This window comes from Malurus melanocephalus, unplaced genomic scaffold, assembly GCF_030028575.1.
Source record: "Malurus melanocephalus ecotype Western Australia unplaced genomic scaffold, MMel_1.1 scaffold_125, whole genome shotgun sequence".
NCBI lineage: Eukaryota > Metazoa > Chordata > Aves > Passeriformes > Maluridae > Malurus > Malurus melanocephalus.
Window position 1 is genome coordinate 635,345 of NW_026623357.1, and position 15,083 is coordinate 650,427.

General features: G+C 45.1%; 1 protein-coding gene across 1 annotated transcript in view; it reads left to right on the forward strand.

The window, feature by feature from the left end:
* DOCK7 (dedicator of cytokinesis 7) overlaps positions 1-15,083 on the forward strand; it is an 84,495-nt gene that overhangs the window by 40,412 nt on the left and 29,000 nt on the right. Inside the window, exons 15-24 of the mRNA XM_057370428.1 lie at positions 2,419-2,536; positions 3,286-3,356; positions 4,034-4,172; positions 4,355-4,456; positions 4,657-4,743; positions 5,470-5,701; positions 7,007-7,171; positions 9,178-9,347; positions 12,885-12,977; positions 14,154-14,243. Of these exons, the coding sequence (XP_057226411.1) occupies positions 2,419-2,536; positions 3,286-3,356; positions 4,034-4,172; positions 4,355-4,456; positions 4,657-4,743; positions 5,470-5,701; positions 7,007-7,171; positions 9,178-9,347; positions 12,885-12,977; positions 14,154-14,243 (1,267 nt within the window). The remainder of the gene's footprint in view (positions 1-2,418; positions 2,537-3,285; positions 3,357-4,033; positions 4,173-4,354; positions 4,457-4,656; positions 4,744-5,469; positions 5,702-7,006; positions 7,172-9,177; positions 9,348-12,884; positions 12,978-14,153; positions 14,244-15,083) is intronic.

Here is a 15,083-nt window from a genome sequence, read left to right on the forward strand (position 1 = left end):
GTCACGTTCTGCTTTGCAAGCTGGGGATTTTCCCCCTCTTTCTATGGAAATTTTCCACAAAGATGCCTGCAATAGGAAATCCTTTGGAGAGAGGCTCCCTGAACAGGTGGGAACATCCCCCTGTCCCCTACTACAGTGGGATCTGTGCCCCTGAAATCCCCTAAGCAATAAAAGCYTCTTCCCAGTGAAATGCCCTTAATGAGGCTTTGAAAAGCAGTGGAGAGGGGAACAACCTGTTCCTTCCCTCAGCATAAATCAATCCTAAGCATGAGACTGCCTTTAATATAGGGATCCTGGAGCCTGGCTTCACAAATACCTTAAATCCTTCTCTTAAGCACTAATAATACTTAATAAAAGTTTTATGAGCAAGGTACATTKTAGAGTAAATTTTCATCTCCATTTTCATTTTAAAAAGAACATCAAGCAGCAAATGTATTCATGGCAGAACAAAGTAATTTAGGAGAGTCACAAAAATGGCYCAGGCCCCTTCAGAAATAATAGGAGAGCGTTGATTTGGCAAAGTGACCAGTGGGGATGGGATTCCAAAGCTTAATTCACCATGAAGGACTTGAGAGGGAAGAAATTCCCACTTGCCAGCTGAGATTATTGCTCTGCCTGAAGTGGGGAAGCAGAGCCTGGCTACCCTGAATATGCTGAATATCCCTGGAGCTGCACAGCTGGACTGCTCTCAGGGAATTCCTTAGGAACAGCATTGGCTTTGTGTGGATAAATGGGACTTTTTGGGGGSCAAATGGAATTGCCAGCAGARCCCAATCTTTGGGTGGGATTTATTGGTTGAAATATTTGCATTAGAGCCATTCAGGCAGCCAAGGGCAGCCCCCCTTTGCAGCTGCTCCTGCAGGAGCCTCTCCAATCCCTGCAGGTGTTTTAGAAACTCCTGGCATCTAAAAGGCACCAGGTACCTTCCCTGAGTTACTGCCCTCCTGAGAATCCAAAAAAGAGTCTTTTTGTTTTCAACCTCCTGCTGCCAGCCCTCGACAGCAGCTGCTTTATTGTGCCTTAAATGTTGTCCTGCTGTGCTCCTCACTTCACTTTCCTGTGCCCATCTGGTGTCTGTTGTCACTCTGGGACAAGAACAGTTGGAAACTACTTACAAATTGTGTTCAGATCCACTGAATGGTTCCCAGAGGGAAGGGAACCTCTTTTTCCTCTTGTCTCACAAGGCAGGGGTGTCACAGGGCTGGTTCTGCAGAGTTTGGGCAGGCTGGCAGCACAGGGAGCTCTCCCTGAGTTTCCAGGGTYCTGGATCCTCTGGATCCAGGGATGGATTGATGATTTCCAGGCTGGTTTTTTAAAGATATCTAACAATTCATATGTTTTCACTTCTTTGGGAGCAGAAGTTTCATTTCCTTTGAATATCCCAGTGGTGAATGGAAAAGTCTGGGGGCTGTTGCCTTTTTTTGTCTTCAAAAGAACATCAAGGGACTTTCTGTAGGTCTCAATTTCTTGCTCATAGGACGGGTAGGGGTTTGTAGTGGACAGTTTTGCTAATGAAGTGTGGATCCAACTTCCACCTCATTTGGAAGGGCCCAGCAGGGCTCAGAGGACAGGAAATGGTGCAGAATTTGAATCTCGTGGCTGTCAAAGTTACCAGAGACTCACAAAAACGGGGCTGGTTGGGGTTTCCAGAATGTGTCCCTTGCCTAGTGAAGGTTTGAAGCTGTCTTTAAACCCACCTGGAGCGTGTCTGCCTCACCTRTCCTCAGAAACCACCAGAAAATGGAGATTTCACACCCTCCAGGGCAATTTGTTTCACTGCTTTACCTCTCCTTACAGCCAGAACATTGTCTCTTGTGCCGGACCTGAATCTCCTGTGCTTCAGTTTCCTCCCATTATGTCCTGCCTGTGGATGCTTTAACACTTTGGTCTCTAAAACAGTCCTTTAGATACCTGGGAGAGTTGTCATTACCTGGAGCTACACGTTTAGTTTAATCCGTTTTCAGAGGAGAAATGKAACCTAAAGTCATCCTGATGTCAAGAGATTTGAAAAAGAAAAGAAAAAAAATGGACAGGCCACAAGAAAGAAGGTGTTTTAACAGAAACCAGCTGCTCTGTGTTGAGCAAATCAAGTCTATAAAGTAGAAGTAAATAAAGCTTTTGTATTCACATGTTTGCTTTCCACTTGAACTTCTCCAATTGTAGAATCAATGGGAAAGTTTTMGATTTATTTTTCAAGTATCCTTCTWAACRGGAGCTATTTTAAAATACRATGAGAGTGTAAAAATTGRCTTTTGATGCCTTCAATAAGGGGTCATTGTCAAATGGTTTGTCTGGGTGTGCACTGCATCGGAGAGAATGGAAAATATCAAACCCTTTATTTGGAGTGTTCCCACAGAGGTTTAAGGGAAAGGTGAAGGAGTGACCTTTCTGATCCCCTGATGCCTTTGTCTCCTGCAGGAATCTCCTGTACGTGTATCCACAGAGCCTTAACTTCGCCAACCGCCAGGGGTCTGCCAGGAACATCACTGTCAAAGTGCAGTTCATGTACGGAGAGGATCCCAGCAACGCCATGCCGGTGAGGGAGGGGCTTTGTGCTCCATGGCAAGGGCAGAGTGCTCCCTGCAGTCAGGAAATCCCTGSGTTAAAACCTCACTGAAATGCATTTCAAAATAACAAGTTCAGAGGAATGTAAATTTATGGTATCTCAGAGCAAAGAATATGTTTGTGACAGTGGAGCAGCTGGAATTTTAACCTGACATTATTTACTGTAAGGATGGTGAGGGTCTGGCACAGATTTTACTGGAAAAGTTGTGGATTCTCCATCCCTGCAAGTGTCCAAGACCAGGCTGGGTGGTGCTTGGAGCAACTTGGGATAGTGGAAGGTGTCCCTAGGAGTGGAATGGGATGGGATTGAAGGTCCCTTCCAACCCAACTCCTTGTGGGATTCTGGGACTCTTTATTTGCAGTGGACACTGCTCATGGATGGAATAGAAGCTTTGCTTCCATGCCAAAAAAATTTAAATGTGCAGCCTTGTGTTTAGGGCCAGAAGTGATCCCCACTTGGAGATGATCTATGTGGGGGTGGTTTCAGCCATCAGCTCTTCTGCCCCAGGTCTGTGTCCGTGGGTCACTGGGGTTGTTAAAATTGTGCCTGAACGACTGAGTAAAACACTGCCTGTGAGTGAAGGGGCAGGCAACAAGCAGGGGTAACTGTACAGAGRCACAGGCTGGTGAATGGAGCTCTAAATGCCTCTGCAGGATCATGGAACAAATCCTTGGCATGGTTTTATAGGGGGTTTCTGTGTTTTTTTTCTCTTTTTCCAGGTCATCTTTGGCAAATCCAGCTGCCCTGAGTTTTCCAAAGAAGCATACACAGCTGTGGTGTATCACAACAGGTAAAACRCAGAGCCAGGGGGAGGGCAGTGACTGTCCTGCTGTTAATTATTTAACAATCAATGTCTGGGCAGCACTCACACTGACTGCAGTGCCAGTTGATGCTGTCTTTCAATTTGTGACAACGGGGAGACAGAGTCTTTGTTTGCTGTGGTACAGATCAGCTCTGTGTGATCCTGAGCACGTAGCCCAGCTCAGCAGATGCTCCAAGTCCAGCTTCCAGTCAGTAGTCATGAAGATTTATGTCACAAACTCACGTTAGCAAGTGCCCTGTTGTTTTCTTGAAACCTTTTAGACTTAAGTTACAAATTGGAGCTACTTGGTCCTGAAAAGAGTTCCATTGCAGCTGGGGTGCTGAATCCAGCAGGAACACCTTGGGCTTTGCAGCTTTGCCAGAGGAGATCCTGTCCTGCAGGTCGGGGTTGTGGCAGTGCCCATGTTGGGACAATGGTTTATTTCTCATGTGGTTTGGAGTGCTTGTGTGAGGAGGAGGCTGCTGCCCATATTTTGTGGTTTAGAAGTTTTTCCAGTCCTGGGTGATCAGAAAATGGATCTTTAATCTCTTGGGGTAGCCCATGCACTCCCTTCYCTGCAGATCCTTTAACTCAGAGGGTTCAGTCTCAAGCACAGGGCAGTAACTGCTGTGGGTGACTCAGCTGAGGCTCTGCTYTCTGCACAGATCTCCTGATTTTCAYGAGGAAATCAAGATTAAGCTCCCAGCCACTTTGACAGACCACCACCACCTSCTTTTCACTTTCTACCACGTCAGCTGCCAACAAAAACAAAACACACCCCTGGAGACTCCAGTCGGCTACACCGTGAGTGTCGTTCCATCCTTACACTTTTCAGCACAGGAATACATTCAAATGTGTTTGCTGGCACTTTGTTCAGCATCCCTGTCAACTCATATCCCATGGAGAGTTTGAGAAACTCTGCAAGCCTGCAGAGCTCAAGGAAGCCTTAAGAAATGTGTGTTTTTGTTGTTTCCCTCTCGTTCCAGTGGATCCCAATGCTTCAGAATGGCCGGTTAAAGACGGGTCAGTTCTGYCTTCCTGTTTCCTTGGAAAAGCCACCACAGGCTTATTCAGTGCTTTCTCCAGAGGTGAGCTGAGTTCTGCATGCTCAAAATCAGCAGAAGATAAGTGTTAAAAAGTGAGAGGATGTGTGTGTACATATCTATGTGTGTGCATTTAATTATTTCCTAAACACTGTTAAATTTAGAAAGAATTTTTGTGTTTGTATGTTGGTGTGTGTGTGATCTGACCAAAATAAATGAAAATAAATGGCATTCTCGACCTGCAGGTTCCTCTCCCTGGGATGAAGTGGGTGGATAATCACAAAGGGGTTTTCAAYGTGGAAGTCGTGGCTGTGTCATCCCTGCACACTCAGGTAGATGTCAAGAGCAGACACTGCAGTGAAATAATCTTCTGACAGCTGGAAAACTGTCAGAGTTGATGCTGTGAAGGGTGTAACAATCCCTTGTAGTGAAATTACAATCTCATTTTCAGTTCTGAGCCAGCAGACCTGTTTTCCCATGTTCTCCTGTGAGTATATTTGAGAARTTCTSCTTAAAAATAYRAGGAGTTTGGSCTTAATTCACAGGGGGTGAATGGCCAACCGTGTTTTCAGACCTCAGACTSTTGTGTGTGTTACAACAGCTCTAACACAGCCCAGGAAAATTATATTTTCTTGTTCTTTCCTTTCCCCTCCTCCTCTCTTGTTTCTCCCTGTGTTTTCYCTCTGTCTGTCTTTGATCTGAGAGGAAAGATGACAGTCATTTTGTTTAATCATTTCAGCTTTTGTTTTATTAATTCCCACCGTGTCATTTTGATGGGCTTCGTGCATTTTATTTGTGCTGTTTGTAARTAGCAATGTGATTTTAGTGCATTTTTGTCTGGTTTTCTAAGAACACACASTCTGTGTGGGTCCTGTGGTTTTGCCCTGATAATTTTTAAATTAGAATTAAGTATGGGCAGATCAAAAATGTTGATTTTTGTGAGATTAAATATTCAGATAGAAAAATGAGGGYGAAAACCCATCCATGAGGCACAAATCCATAGAAAATGGAGATGTTTTGGAGATTCTTGCTGATAATTATCTTTTTGCTTATCATAGGACCCTTACCTTGACAAGTTCTTTGCACTTGTCCATGCTCTGGATGAGCACATGTTCCCTGTGCGAATAGGAGACATGAGAATTATGGAAAACAACTTGGAAAATGAACTGAAGAGCAGCATTTCAGCTTTAAATTCCTCTCAACTGGAGCCGGTAGTGCGATTTCTTCATCTCCTGCTTGACAAACTGATCCTTCTGGTAGTAAGACCTCCTGTCATTGCAGGCCAAATAGGTATTTTATTTAAGTTTTATAGAGAATTGCATAGCTGAAAGTTTGACACTTCCAATTTGATGATATTTATGTAGAAATAAAAAAGTCCATTTTTATGCTTTATTTTAGTGCTGCTAATCTACCCCATGTCTCCCAAATAAAACATGCTGGCATCCAGATCTGGGGTGATATACACAGGAGCAATATTTAATATAAAGCTTCCAAGAAGGTCTGGTAATTTGGTGTCTGAGTTGAGGCACCAGAAAGGAGCCTGATTTTCCTGAGCTGGATGCTCAGCATGTTTTTAGCACTGGAGTTTGTTAAGGTGTCTCCATCCTGACAATCAGATAGTAGGGACTGCTTGATTACCTTATTAATTACCTTGGAAAATCTGGAAGTAGATAAAATGGGAAGATACAGATGCTGCGTGTTCCTGTTGTGGATCTGATACTGCCTGCRTGAATAATCCCTCCTTTTGCTCCCGTGAAGGCAGTACAAAAAAATCTCAAGTGGAAGTCAGGATTGCATCCTTAGTATTTAAAATAGCAGTTTTTACTGATTTTTGGGTAGGAAATCTGAGTTTGAACATGGTGGAATATAAGTATCTAAGACTTCAAAAATGCTTGTGAAAAGATTTCCTTAAATATATCAACAATTTATTTATTTTGTATTTCTGGGGAAGAATTTACTTGAATTTTTGTTTTATATTTTAAAGCTCTGTCACTCTTTCAGTGTTCTGTATTGGTTTAGTTGGTTTGTATGGAACATTGAGAATGTTAGTGACTGGGATTTTTTAAAATGAGATTTACATTCCCCAGCTCCTGTCTACTTCATCCTTAATTTGTCTAGAATATCTACCTCAGTCTGTGTATAGATTTCTGTGTTCATTTTTAGAACAGCTTTTTTTTCAAAACAAAATGAAATTGCTCTTGTTGATGCAGTTTATGTTTTGTCTAAGACTTAAATGGAGAAAATAATTAACTGAGAAAAGCTTGATAAATATCCAAAGGGTATTATACATCAATTAAACAAAGACTTGATCTTGTTACCATTGCAGTTGATGACCAAAGCTGGGCTGGTTCCAGAAATGGAGACTAAATTTATTAAATTTATTATGAATAGAAGTGGAAGCTGCTCACTGGAACAGCTGTCCTGGCTGTTTATTAGTCCTGGTTCAAACACCAGGCTCGGTTTTGGATGAGAAATCCTTGCTAGGCTTTAACAAGCTCCACCCTTGACCCTTTAGGAGGTGGATGAACAGCACATTTAGGATTTTCCCCTGGGTCTGCTGCAGTCTAAAACCAACTTCTCACCTTTTGCTTTCAGTTAACCTGGGCCAAGCCTCTTTTGAAGCGATGGCATCGATCATAAACAGACTGCACAAGAACTTGGATGGGAACCAGGACCAGCATGGCAGGAACAGCCTTCTTGCTTCCTATATTTATTATGTTTTTCGCCTACCCAACACCTATCCCAACTCACCATCACCAGGTAGCTCTTTTTTTTTCCATTTTATTTCAAGTTTGTTAAAAGAAAGCAAAAGTCACTTGCTGGCAGGTTCTCCTGAGCTCCATGTGGCTGTTTCCGTGGAGAGCCTTGTTAATAATTTGCCAGTGTAGCCACTTAAAAGATGATTTTAATTACTATTAGTCAGAGCAGAGATTGAATTATTTGATGATTTTAAATAAAATGTCACTGCTGAAAGGCCATGAAATGTGGCAAAGTATTGAGATTTCAGGGCTTTTCTGTAGCACGTTTGACAGATGTGGTGCACTCTTGACCTGTCACGTTTTCCAGTCTGCTTCACAAGAACTTTTATACTTTTGTCCCATTCCAACAAAAGTTAAAACACAGCTGGATGTAATAGATAACCAGAAGGTACCTATTAATTATCCAGCAATTAAACAGAGACTTGATCTTTTTACCATTGAGGTTGATGACTGAAGTTGGGCTGATTCCAGAAATGGAGCCTCAATTCATTAAATTTAYTATTTGTATGATATATAATACATTATATTTTATATATCTATATCAATATTGTATATTAAAGGAGAGTGGAATACTAGATAACACATGTGGGTACAGGAGGGAAGGATAAATCCCAGCTCTGTTGAGAATAAGGGATGGGAAAAATGTGGTGTGAATGACAGCCATGGAAAACCAGGCTTTGGAGGGGCTGCTGTGCACAGCTCTGGAGTTCTTGCAGGGAATGGGAAAGCTCTGAGAGGTTGGGGAGGTTTTGCACATTAAACTGTGCCTGCCTTGGGTGGGTTTTGAGCCCGAGGTCTAAAGACACAAATACCCAGGGAGCCTCCTGGTTCCCGGTGGGTGAACCAGCTTTGTATCCCTGTCATGGGGAGCTGGGCAGGGACAGGGCGGGGTGTCCTCAGGGGTCTGGGATGGCCGGACTGACTGGGCAGGGGAGGGCTGGGACAGGGCTGGGTGTCCTCAGGGGTCTGGGATGGCCAGAGTGACCAGGCAGGGGAGGCCTGGGTTGTGGGGGATTTTCTGAGGGGGTCAGGGATGGTCGGAGTGACCGGGCAGAGGAGGGCTGGGGTGAAGCTGGGTTTCCTGTGGGTGTGAGGGATGGCCAGACTGACTGGGCAGGGGAGGTTTGGGGTGAGACAGGGTGCCCTGATGGCATCTGGATGGCCAGAGTGACTGGGCAGAGGAAGCCTGGGGTGGGGGGGATGTCCTGAGGGGGTCAGGGACAGCTGGAGTGACCAGGCAGAGGCGTGTGGCAGGGGGGATGTCTTGAGGGGGTCAGGGATGGCCGGAGTGACCGAGCAGGGGAGGGCTGGGGCAGGGCTGGGTGTCCTGAGGGGTCAGGGATGGCCGGAGTGACTGGACAGAGGCCTGGGATGGGGGTATGTTCTGAGAGGGTCTGGGATGGCTGGAGTGACTGGACAGAGGCCTATGGCATGGGGGATGTCCTGAGGGGTCAGGGATGGCCAGACTGACCAGGCAGGGGAGGTCTGTGGCAGGGGGGATGTCCTGAGGGGTCAGGGATGGCCAGACTGACCGGGCAGGGGAGGTCTGTGGCAGGGGGGATGTCCTGATGGGGTCAGGGATGGCCGGAGTGACCGAGCAGAGGTGTGTGGCATGAGGGATGTCGTGAKGGGGTCAGGGATGGCCGGACTGACCAAGCAGAGGTCTGTGGCAGGGGGGATGTCCTGAGAGGGTCTGGGATGGCTGGAGTGACTGGACAGAGATCTGTGGCAGGGGGGATGTCCTGAGGGGTTCAGGGATGGCCAGAGTGACCGGGCAGAGCTCTGTGGCAGGGGGGATGTCCTGAGGGGGTCAGGGATGGCTGGAGTGACCGGACAGAGGTCTGTGGCATGGGGGATGTCCTGAGGGGTCAGGGATGGCCAGACTGACCGGGCAGGGGGGATGTCCTGAGGGGTCAGGGATGGCCGGAGTGACTGGGCAGAGGCCTGGGGTGGGGGTATGTCCTGAGGGGGTCAGGGATGGCCAGACTGACCGTGTGCTGCCCGCAGGTCCCGGCGGCCTGGGCGGCTCGGTGCACTACGCCACCATGGCCCGCTCGGCCGTGCGCCCCGCCAGCCTCAACCTGAACCGCTCRCGCAGCCTCAGCAACAGCAACCCCGACATCTCGGGCACCCCCACGTCACCCGACGACGAGGTGCGCTCCATCATCGGCACCAAGGTACGTGTGCCCTGCCGGGATTCTCCCGGTCCTGCCTGGACAATACCAGGGAGGGGTTGGGGATTGTCCCGGCCGCTCCTCGGCCCTTTCCTGGCCCGACAGGAACRCTGCTCCTTGGAATGGCTCTGTCTGGTTGTCAGAGCTGTGCTGGAGCGCTGTTTCGTGGAGCTGAGGGCAGGAGTCCTTCTGGATTTGTGTCCCCTCACCTCCTGCATGGCCAGCAGCCCRATCCCGTGCCCAGCTCTGTTGTGTYTCCCCAAACCTTGCACTCTGTGGCCCCACTCTTCCCTCCCGACCCCAAGCTCTCTCCTCTCCTCTGCGTTCAGCTGCTCACGTTTCTCTGCTCCCCGTGTCCAGAGCAGGTATTTTGCACACAGCAGGAATGTTCCTGGTCCCTGCATGGCCCAGAGAGGATTTGGGATGGTTGAGAGGCTCACTCTGGTCAGATGAGCTGCAGTGGGACTGAYTCCCACTCAAAAAGTGACGTTCCAGTGGGGATGCAGAGCATCCAGTGTGGTTGTACTCTGAGGGATCAGTAAATCCATCTCCTCCTGGTGGCTTCTGATTACACAGAACCACCACAGTCCCAACCTGATCCCTTCATTTTGTGTCCAAAATGGGTTGGATGAGCCAGGACAAAGCAGAGTTGGTCATTCCCTCTCCTGAGAGGGGTGCCTGAGCTGCTTTGGGGTTCTTTTTTTTTTTTATATAGTAATTTCACCAAGATAAGACTCTTTCCCACTGTGACCTTTCACTCTTCTAGCCCAGGTGAATTCCTGAGCCCTTTCAGGTTAAATTCCCTTGGAAGAGCAGTGAACAATGTTGTTACCAAAGCCACCACCCTGACCAGACAGGCTTCACGTGGCTGGTGCTGGGTTTTATAAGAGCAAGAAAAACACCATTTCAGAAAGAGATTACTGATTTTAAATGAATAGCAACATCATTTGCTGACCAAATAAGAGGCTGAAGAATTGTGGGTAGGCAAATGATTATTTCTTACATCAAAGTCTGGACTTAGAAGTCTTAAAATATTTTAAAGACCACTTCAGTATCTTGCTAATTAAACAAGCCTGACCTTTTGTGAAATGCCACAGGCACTGATGTGCATATGGAATTTACCCAGGCTATCAGAAGTTTAACGTGTGCTGGCTTGGTGAATAATGTCACTGTACGAAATGAAGAGAGATTTTCTTCTAGAGGTGTACTCCAGGCTTTAAAGRAAAACCTGTTCTGTGGATAATTGTTCAGGGAAAAGTTTCCTTTAGGGTAGTCTGAGCATCGGGAATTAACCTGAGTCTGGCTRTACAGACTTTTGATTGAGTATAATTAATATAATAGTTTCTTAATAGACAAAAATGAGACAGTTGTTGAGATGTTTGCTGGARTAAAAGGGTGCAAAAATCCCTATTGTTTCTCCAAGTAATGGTTTAAGCACATATTCCCAGGGAGATTCTAATTTRAAGTGCAGGTTCCCTGTCATGGGAGGTTTTCTGCTTTAAACAACCCAAATAGTGGGGTTTTGGTGTTTGAGGGAAGTCTTCAAAGTCCAGTCTTGTGTTATTTTTCAGTCTAATGTAAGATATTTAGAGGTGTGATATAAGTGCTTTAAGTCTCCTTTGTCAGCTTCTTACTTTATTTTGAAAACCCTTTACAGAATTTGGAAGATTTCAGTTTATTGTCACAGCAGAGGAGGTTTTAGGTCTGTCACTTTTTTTGCCATCATTTGTGAATTGAAGCCATGTAAATTTTATTCCCTACTACAGAAAATGTATTAAATGTCTAAAAAAATGTATTTAAACTGTTCCGGAAATATTGGAGATGTGCTGGGAAAAAAAAGCCCAGGAAACATTGTGGAGTTTCATAGCTCTGCCAGGGGATTTTCACAGATGTGGGTTACGTTCCTGCACAGACCCAGCTGCAGGTTGAACCCCAGGGACAGAACAGAATTTAACAGCAGCTTTGGGAACTTCAGAGTGACTCTGCCAGGCAATAAGAAGCTCTTGAACTCTTTTGTTTTCTAAAGAGGAAAGAATCCTTCCCTTCCTAGATTTTTACAAAATTACTTTTGCTTCTGCAAACACAGTATGTGTTTAATGTTGACCTCAGAACCAGAGCGACAAGATCAGGAAACCTGAGAGATAAATGTGAGGGGGATAAAGGCATTTTCAAAATTAGACCTGATTTTACAAAACACCAGCTTAGTTCAGCATTCTGCAAAGTCCTTTCGACTTTAAATCACTGTGAGCAAAATAAAGCATGTTTATGGGGCTGAGCAGGGCACAGGGCTTTGATTTATTCCTGCCAAAAAGTAATTGAGATTAAAACACTCTCCTTATGTGTTCAGTAGTTTTTTTATTGGACATCTTAAGCAAAATTACAGCGCTGCTGAGCTCTCTGCCTGGAGGAGCTCAGTGGATTAATGGTTTGAATCCCAGGTTACAGCTCTCATGCCAGGTTCAACCTTGAGGTGGATTTTAGTTTGCTGAGAGAAATAGATGACTGGGCTTGGTGGACTTTGCAGCTAATGCTGATCACTGGGATGAAATGGGCTGCACCTTTGCTTTATGTATTGGGAAAAAGCCCTAAATTGGCACAGAAATTTGGATGAAAGCTCTCACTCAGGTGAGAGTTGTCAAAAATTAATGTATGGTTTTATAAGGAATTGTCTCTGTCAGAGCTTTTCGTTGGGACTTAGGGAAGTCCACTGCCTCTCTCTGACTTAGGAATAGCCTTTGTGACAACACAAGTTTAAATTTTTTCTTCTTTCCAAGCATTTCAAGGAGGAGAGAGCAGAGATCCACAGTGATTTTGCCAAAATGACCCATTGCAGGAGTAGAATTTGGAGTAGAGGCTAGATGGAGTTTTTGAAAAGCAGGGTGATTTTTCAGGTATTTTGCTTGGCAAAGCAGGTTGGTTCCAGAAAAGGTATGTGCTCTTTCCTCTCTGCCACAGTGCCCAAGAGGAAATACCCGAGTCCATGTGAAATCCTGTCCATGGGGTCGTTCTGCCAGCAGWGCTGGATTTTTATTCCATAGGCAGGAAACGCTGTGAGGGTTAACAGTCTCTTCAGCTTCTCAGCATTTCTGTAAGATTTGTAGAGCTCATGAGCTCTGGGCTGAAAGTGAACCCTGAAAGTGCTGGAAACCCCAGAGAGCATCTCACATCTGAGCACTGATTTCCCTTTGTCACAGTGCAAATCCTGGCTGGCTCCATGGGAATGGGTTTAAACTGAGCAAAGGAGGAGTGGGATTTTTCAGGATGAGGAGAGTCTGGGAATGTCAGGAATTCCAGATAGGTCAGGCCAGTCCAGAGCTGCTGGTAGGATTGATGTGCTGTATGTTGAGATATAAAATAATCCTCTGGACTCTGTGTCTCTACAGGCACCTGAGGATTCAGGCTGCCCCAGCAGTTTTAAGTGATGATGTGTTTGCAGTGAACCCACTTTGATTGCTTTTAAGGACTGAACTGTGACGACTGTATGGCATGCAACATGTAATATTTCTTTCCTTTCCCAACTGCTTTCTGTTACGTGCCCAGGGCTTAGACCGCTCCAATTCCTGGGTAAACACTGGTGGTCCAAAAGCAGCCCCATGGGGATCCAACCCCAGCCCAAGTGCAGAGTCAACACAGGTGGTGTCTTCGGTAGAGGTTTTTCTGCCTTTGTTTTCCCTGATGTTTCCTTGTAGAATATCTTCCTTTCAGTGCATATTCCAGTTTTGGTGGTTTGTCATTTTTTGTTGTTTTTTTCTTTTTTTTAATAATTATTTATTTGAAAACTTTTGAGTTTGATTTTATAAATTATCATCTTCCCCCCACCACCCCACCACACTGCATGAAAAACCTCCGATCGCGTGAACGTGTCCCCTCCTTTCATTTCAGTGGTTGCTGGTCTGTGAAATGTAAATGCTGTGACTGCTTTTGTTTTCTTTTTTTTCTCTCTCTCTTGCACTAGTTTCAGCTTCAGGTGGAGCACTTTTCTAAGTGGGAACATTAATCACAGCTTCATAGTTTTGTCCATGTTTGCCATTCTTTTTCGATGTCGTGAACCATTTTGCCATTTTCATCGCGCATTTAGTACTCATCRTCCAGTAATCCTTCATGACTGTTTGAGTGGAATATTGTGAACCCGAACTGATTACCACATGTAAAATTCTCTCTTAAAACATGTCAATTTGAGTGCTGGAGGCAGTGATTTGCCAGGGCCAAATGCATTGTTCTGTGTTGCAAAGTATGAAAACTTCACAGCAGCTTCARTCAGGAGTTTATTTAAGCCCCCTTTGCCTGCTGCTCTCCACTGCATGATTGCCTTGAACGTACCTCTCAACTGCACCTCCTTCCCAGCCYGTCAGCCTTCCCAAAATATTAGTCCAAGTTCACTTGCTCTCATGGCAAATTATTTCCATCAGAAGCAGAACTTGAGTGATTTTCTCCTTGCCCGTGCCAGCAGCAGCGTGGCTGTGGGTACCTCCCCCCACGCTTGGCCTCTGGTAGATTGAGAGGTATGGCCTGAAATTCCAAGTGCATGTTGTTAAAATGCAACAACTGGAAAGTTTCATGCTTTGCAGCATTTGTGCATCAGAACATGCAGTTCTTTAAATAACCTGTATGTCTTAAAACCAATCAAAATTACTGTCGTTTCGTTTAGACCCAATCCGTAAATGGATAAGAGTTTGAGAATGCTTAAAAAGCTGTACCAACCTACAGTTGGAAGAGTATTTTTGTAAACGTTCGTTGTCCTTGAGCTGCAAAACCCATCCACAGCAAACTTTAATGTCCTGTCATCATTCATTCATCTCCACTCCGTAGGCTACGGATCGAAGTTGTAATCGTATGTCTTCGCACACTGAGACGTCAAGTTTCTTACAAACATTAACAGGACGATTACCAACCAAAAAGGTAGATTTCAGTGGAGACAATTGATATTGTGGGGCAGGGAGGTCAAGTCATTCTGAAAACATGATGCAATTTATTCTTTTATTTATAGCCCGATTTTTTTCCCCCCGCCGAGATCATTACGAATTGCTGGTGCTTAACACCTCTGAATATCCACGCTGTAGGGAATGTGAAGTATTTGAATTGGGAAGAATTAAATGATCAGGAGTAGCTTGTCTGATTTAATGGCCATAGTGTTTGGGGCCAGTTTATTAATGGCTTTCAAAAAATACAAATAGCACTGTCTAGACATGTRTATGATACATTTTGTGTGCAAAATGAAAATGTGTTGGWTGGCTCCGTGTGCTGGGCTCAGTTATCCAGGTGCTWATCCAAAGGGACTCCAGACGGGAATGGGAGTCGCTTTGAAAGTGAACTCCCTCAGAGGAGATGAGATCCTCCTAAACAATGTCAGAAAGGCAAAATGCCCGAGCTTTTGTGTAATGAAAATGTGGSCACTGCCACCATCAGTCTATGGGTTGGTCGTCCCGAGAAAAGAAATCCAAGAGCTGTTTGAGCCCCGTGTTTCTTTCTTACTGTTTAAAGTCCTTTCTCACAGTAAATATAATCTATGTACAAATCACTTTATATGTCCACTTTTTACTCCTTTTTCCTGCGAAAATCAGACCAGGCAGAAAGGTAGACTTTTTAAACTAAACTAATTTGAGCACCAACTTTTTTTTTTAGATATTATTTTTTGGGGGTGGGCGGAAAATTCTTTTGACACTCGAGATTCAATTGTGGAGCGAGATGCTGTGAAACGTTTCTCACATCACATGTCATAACCTCATCCCTCATTGTTAG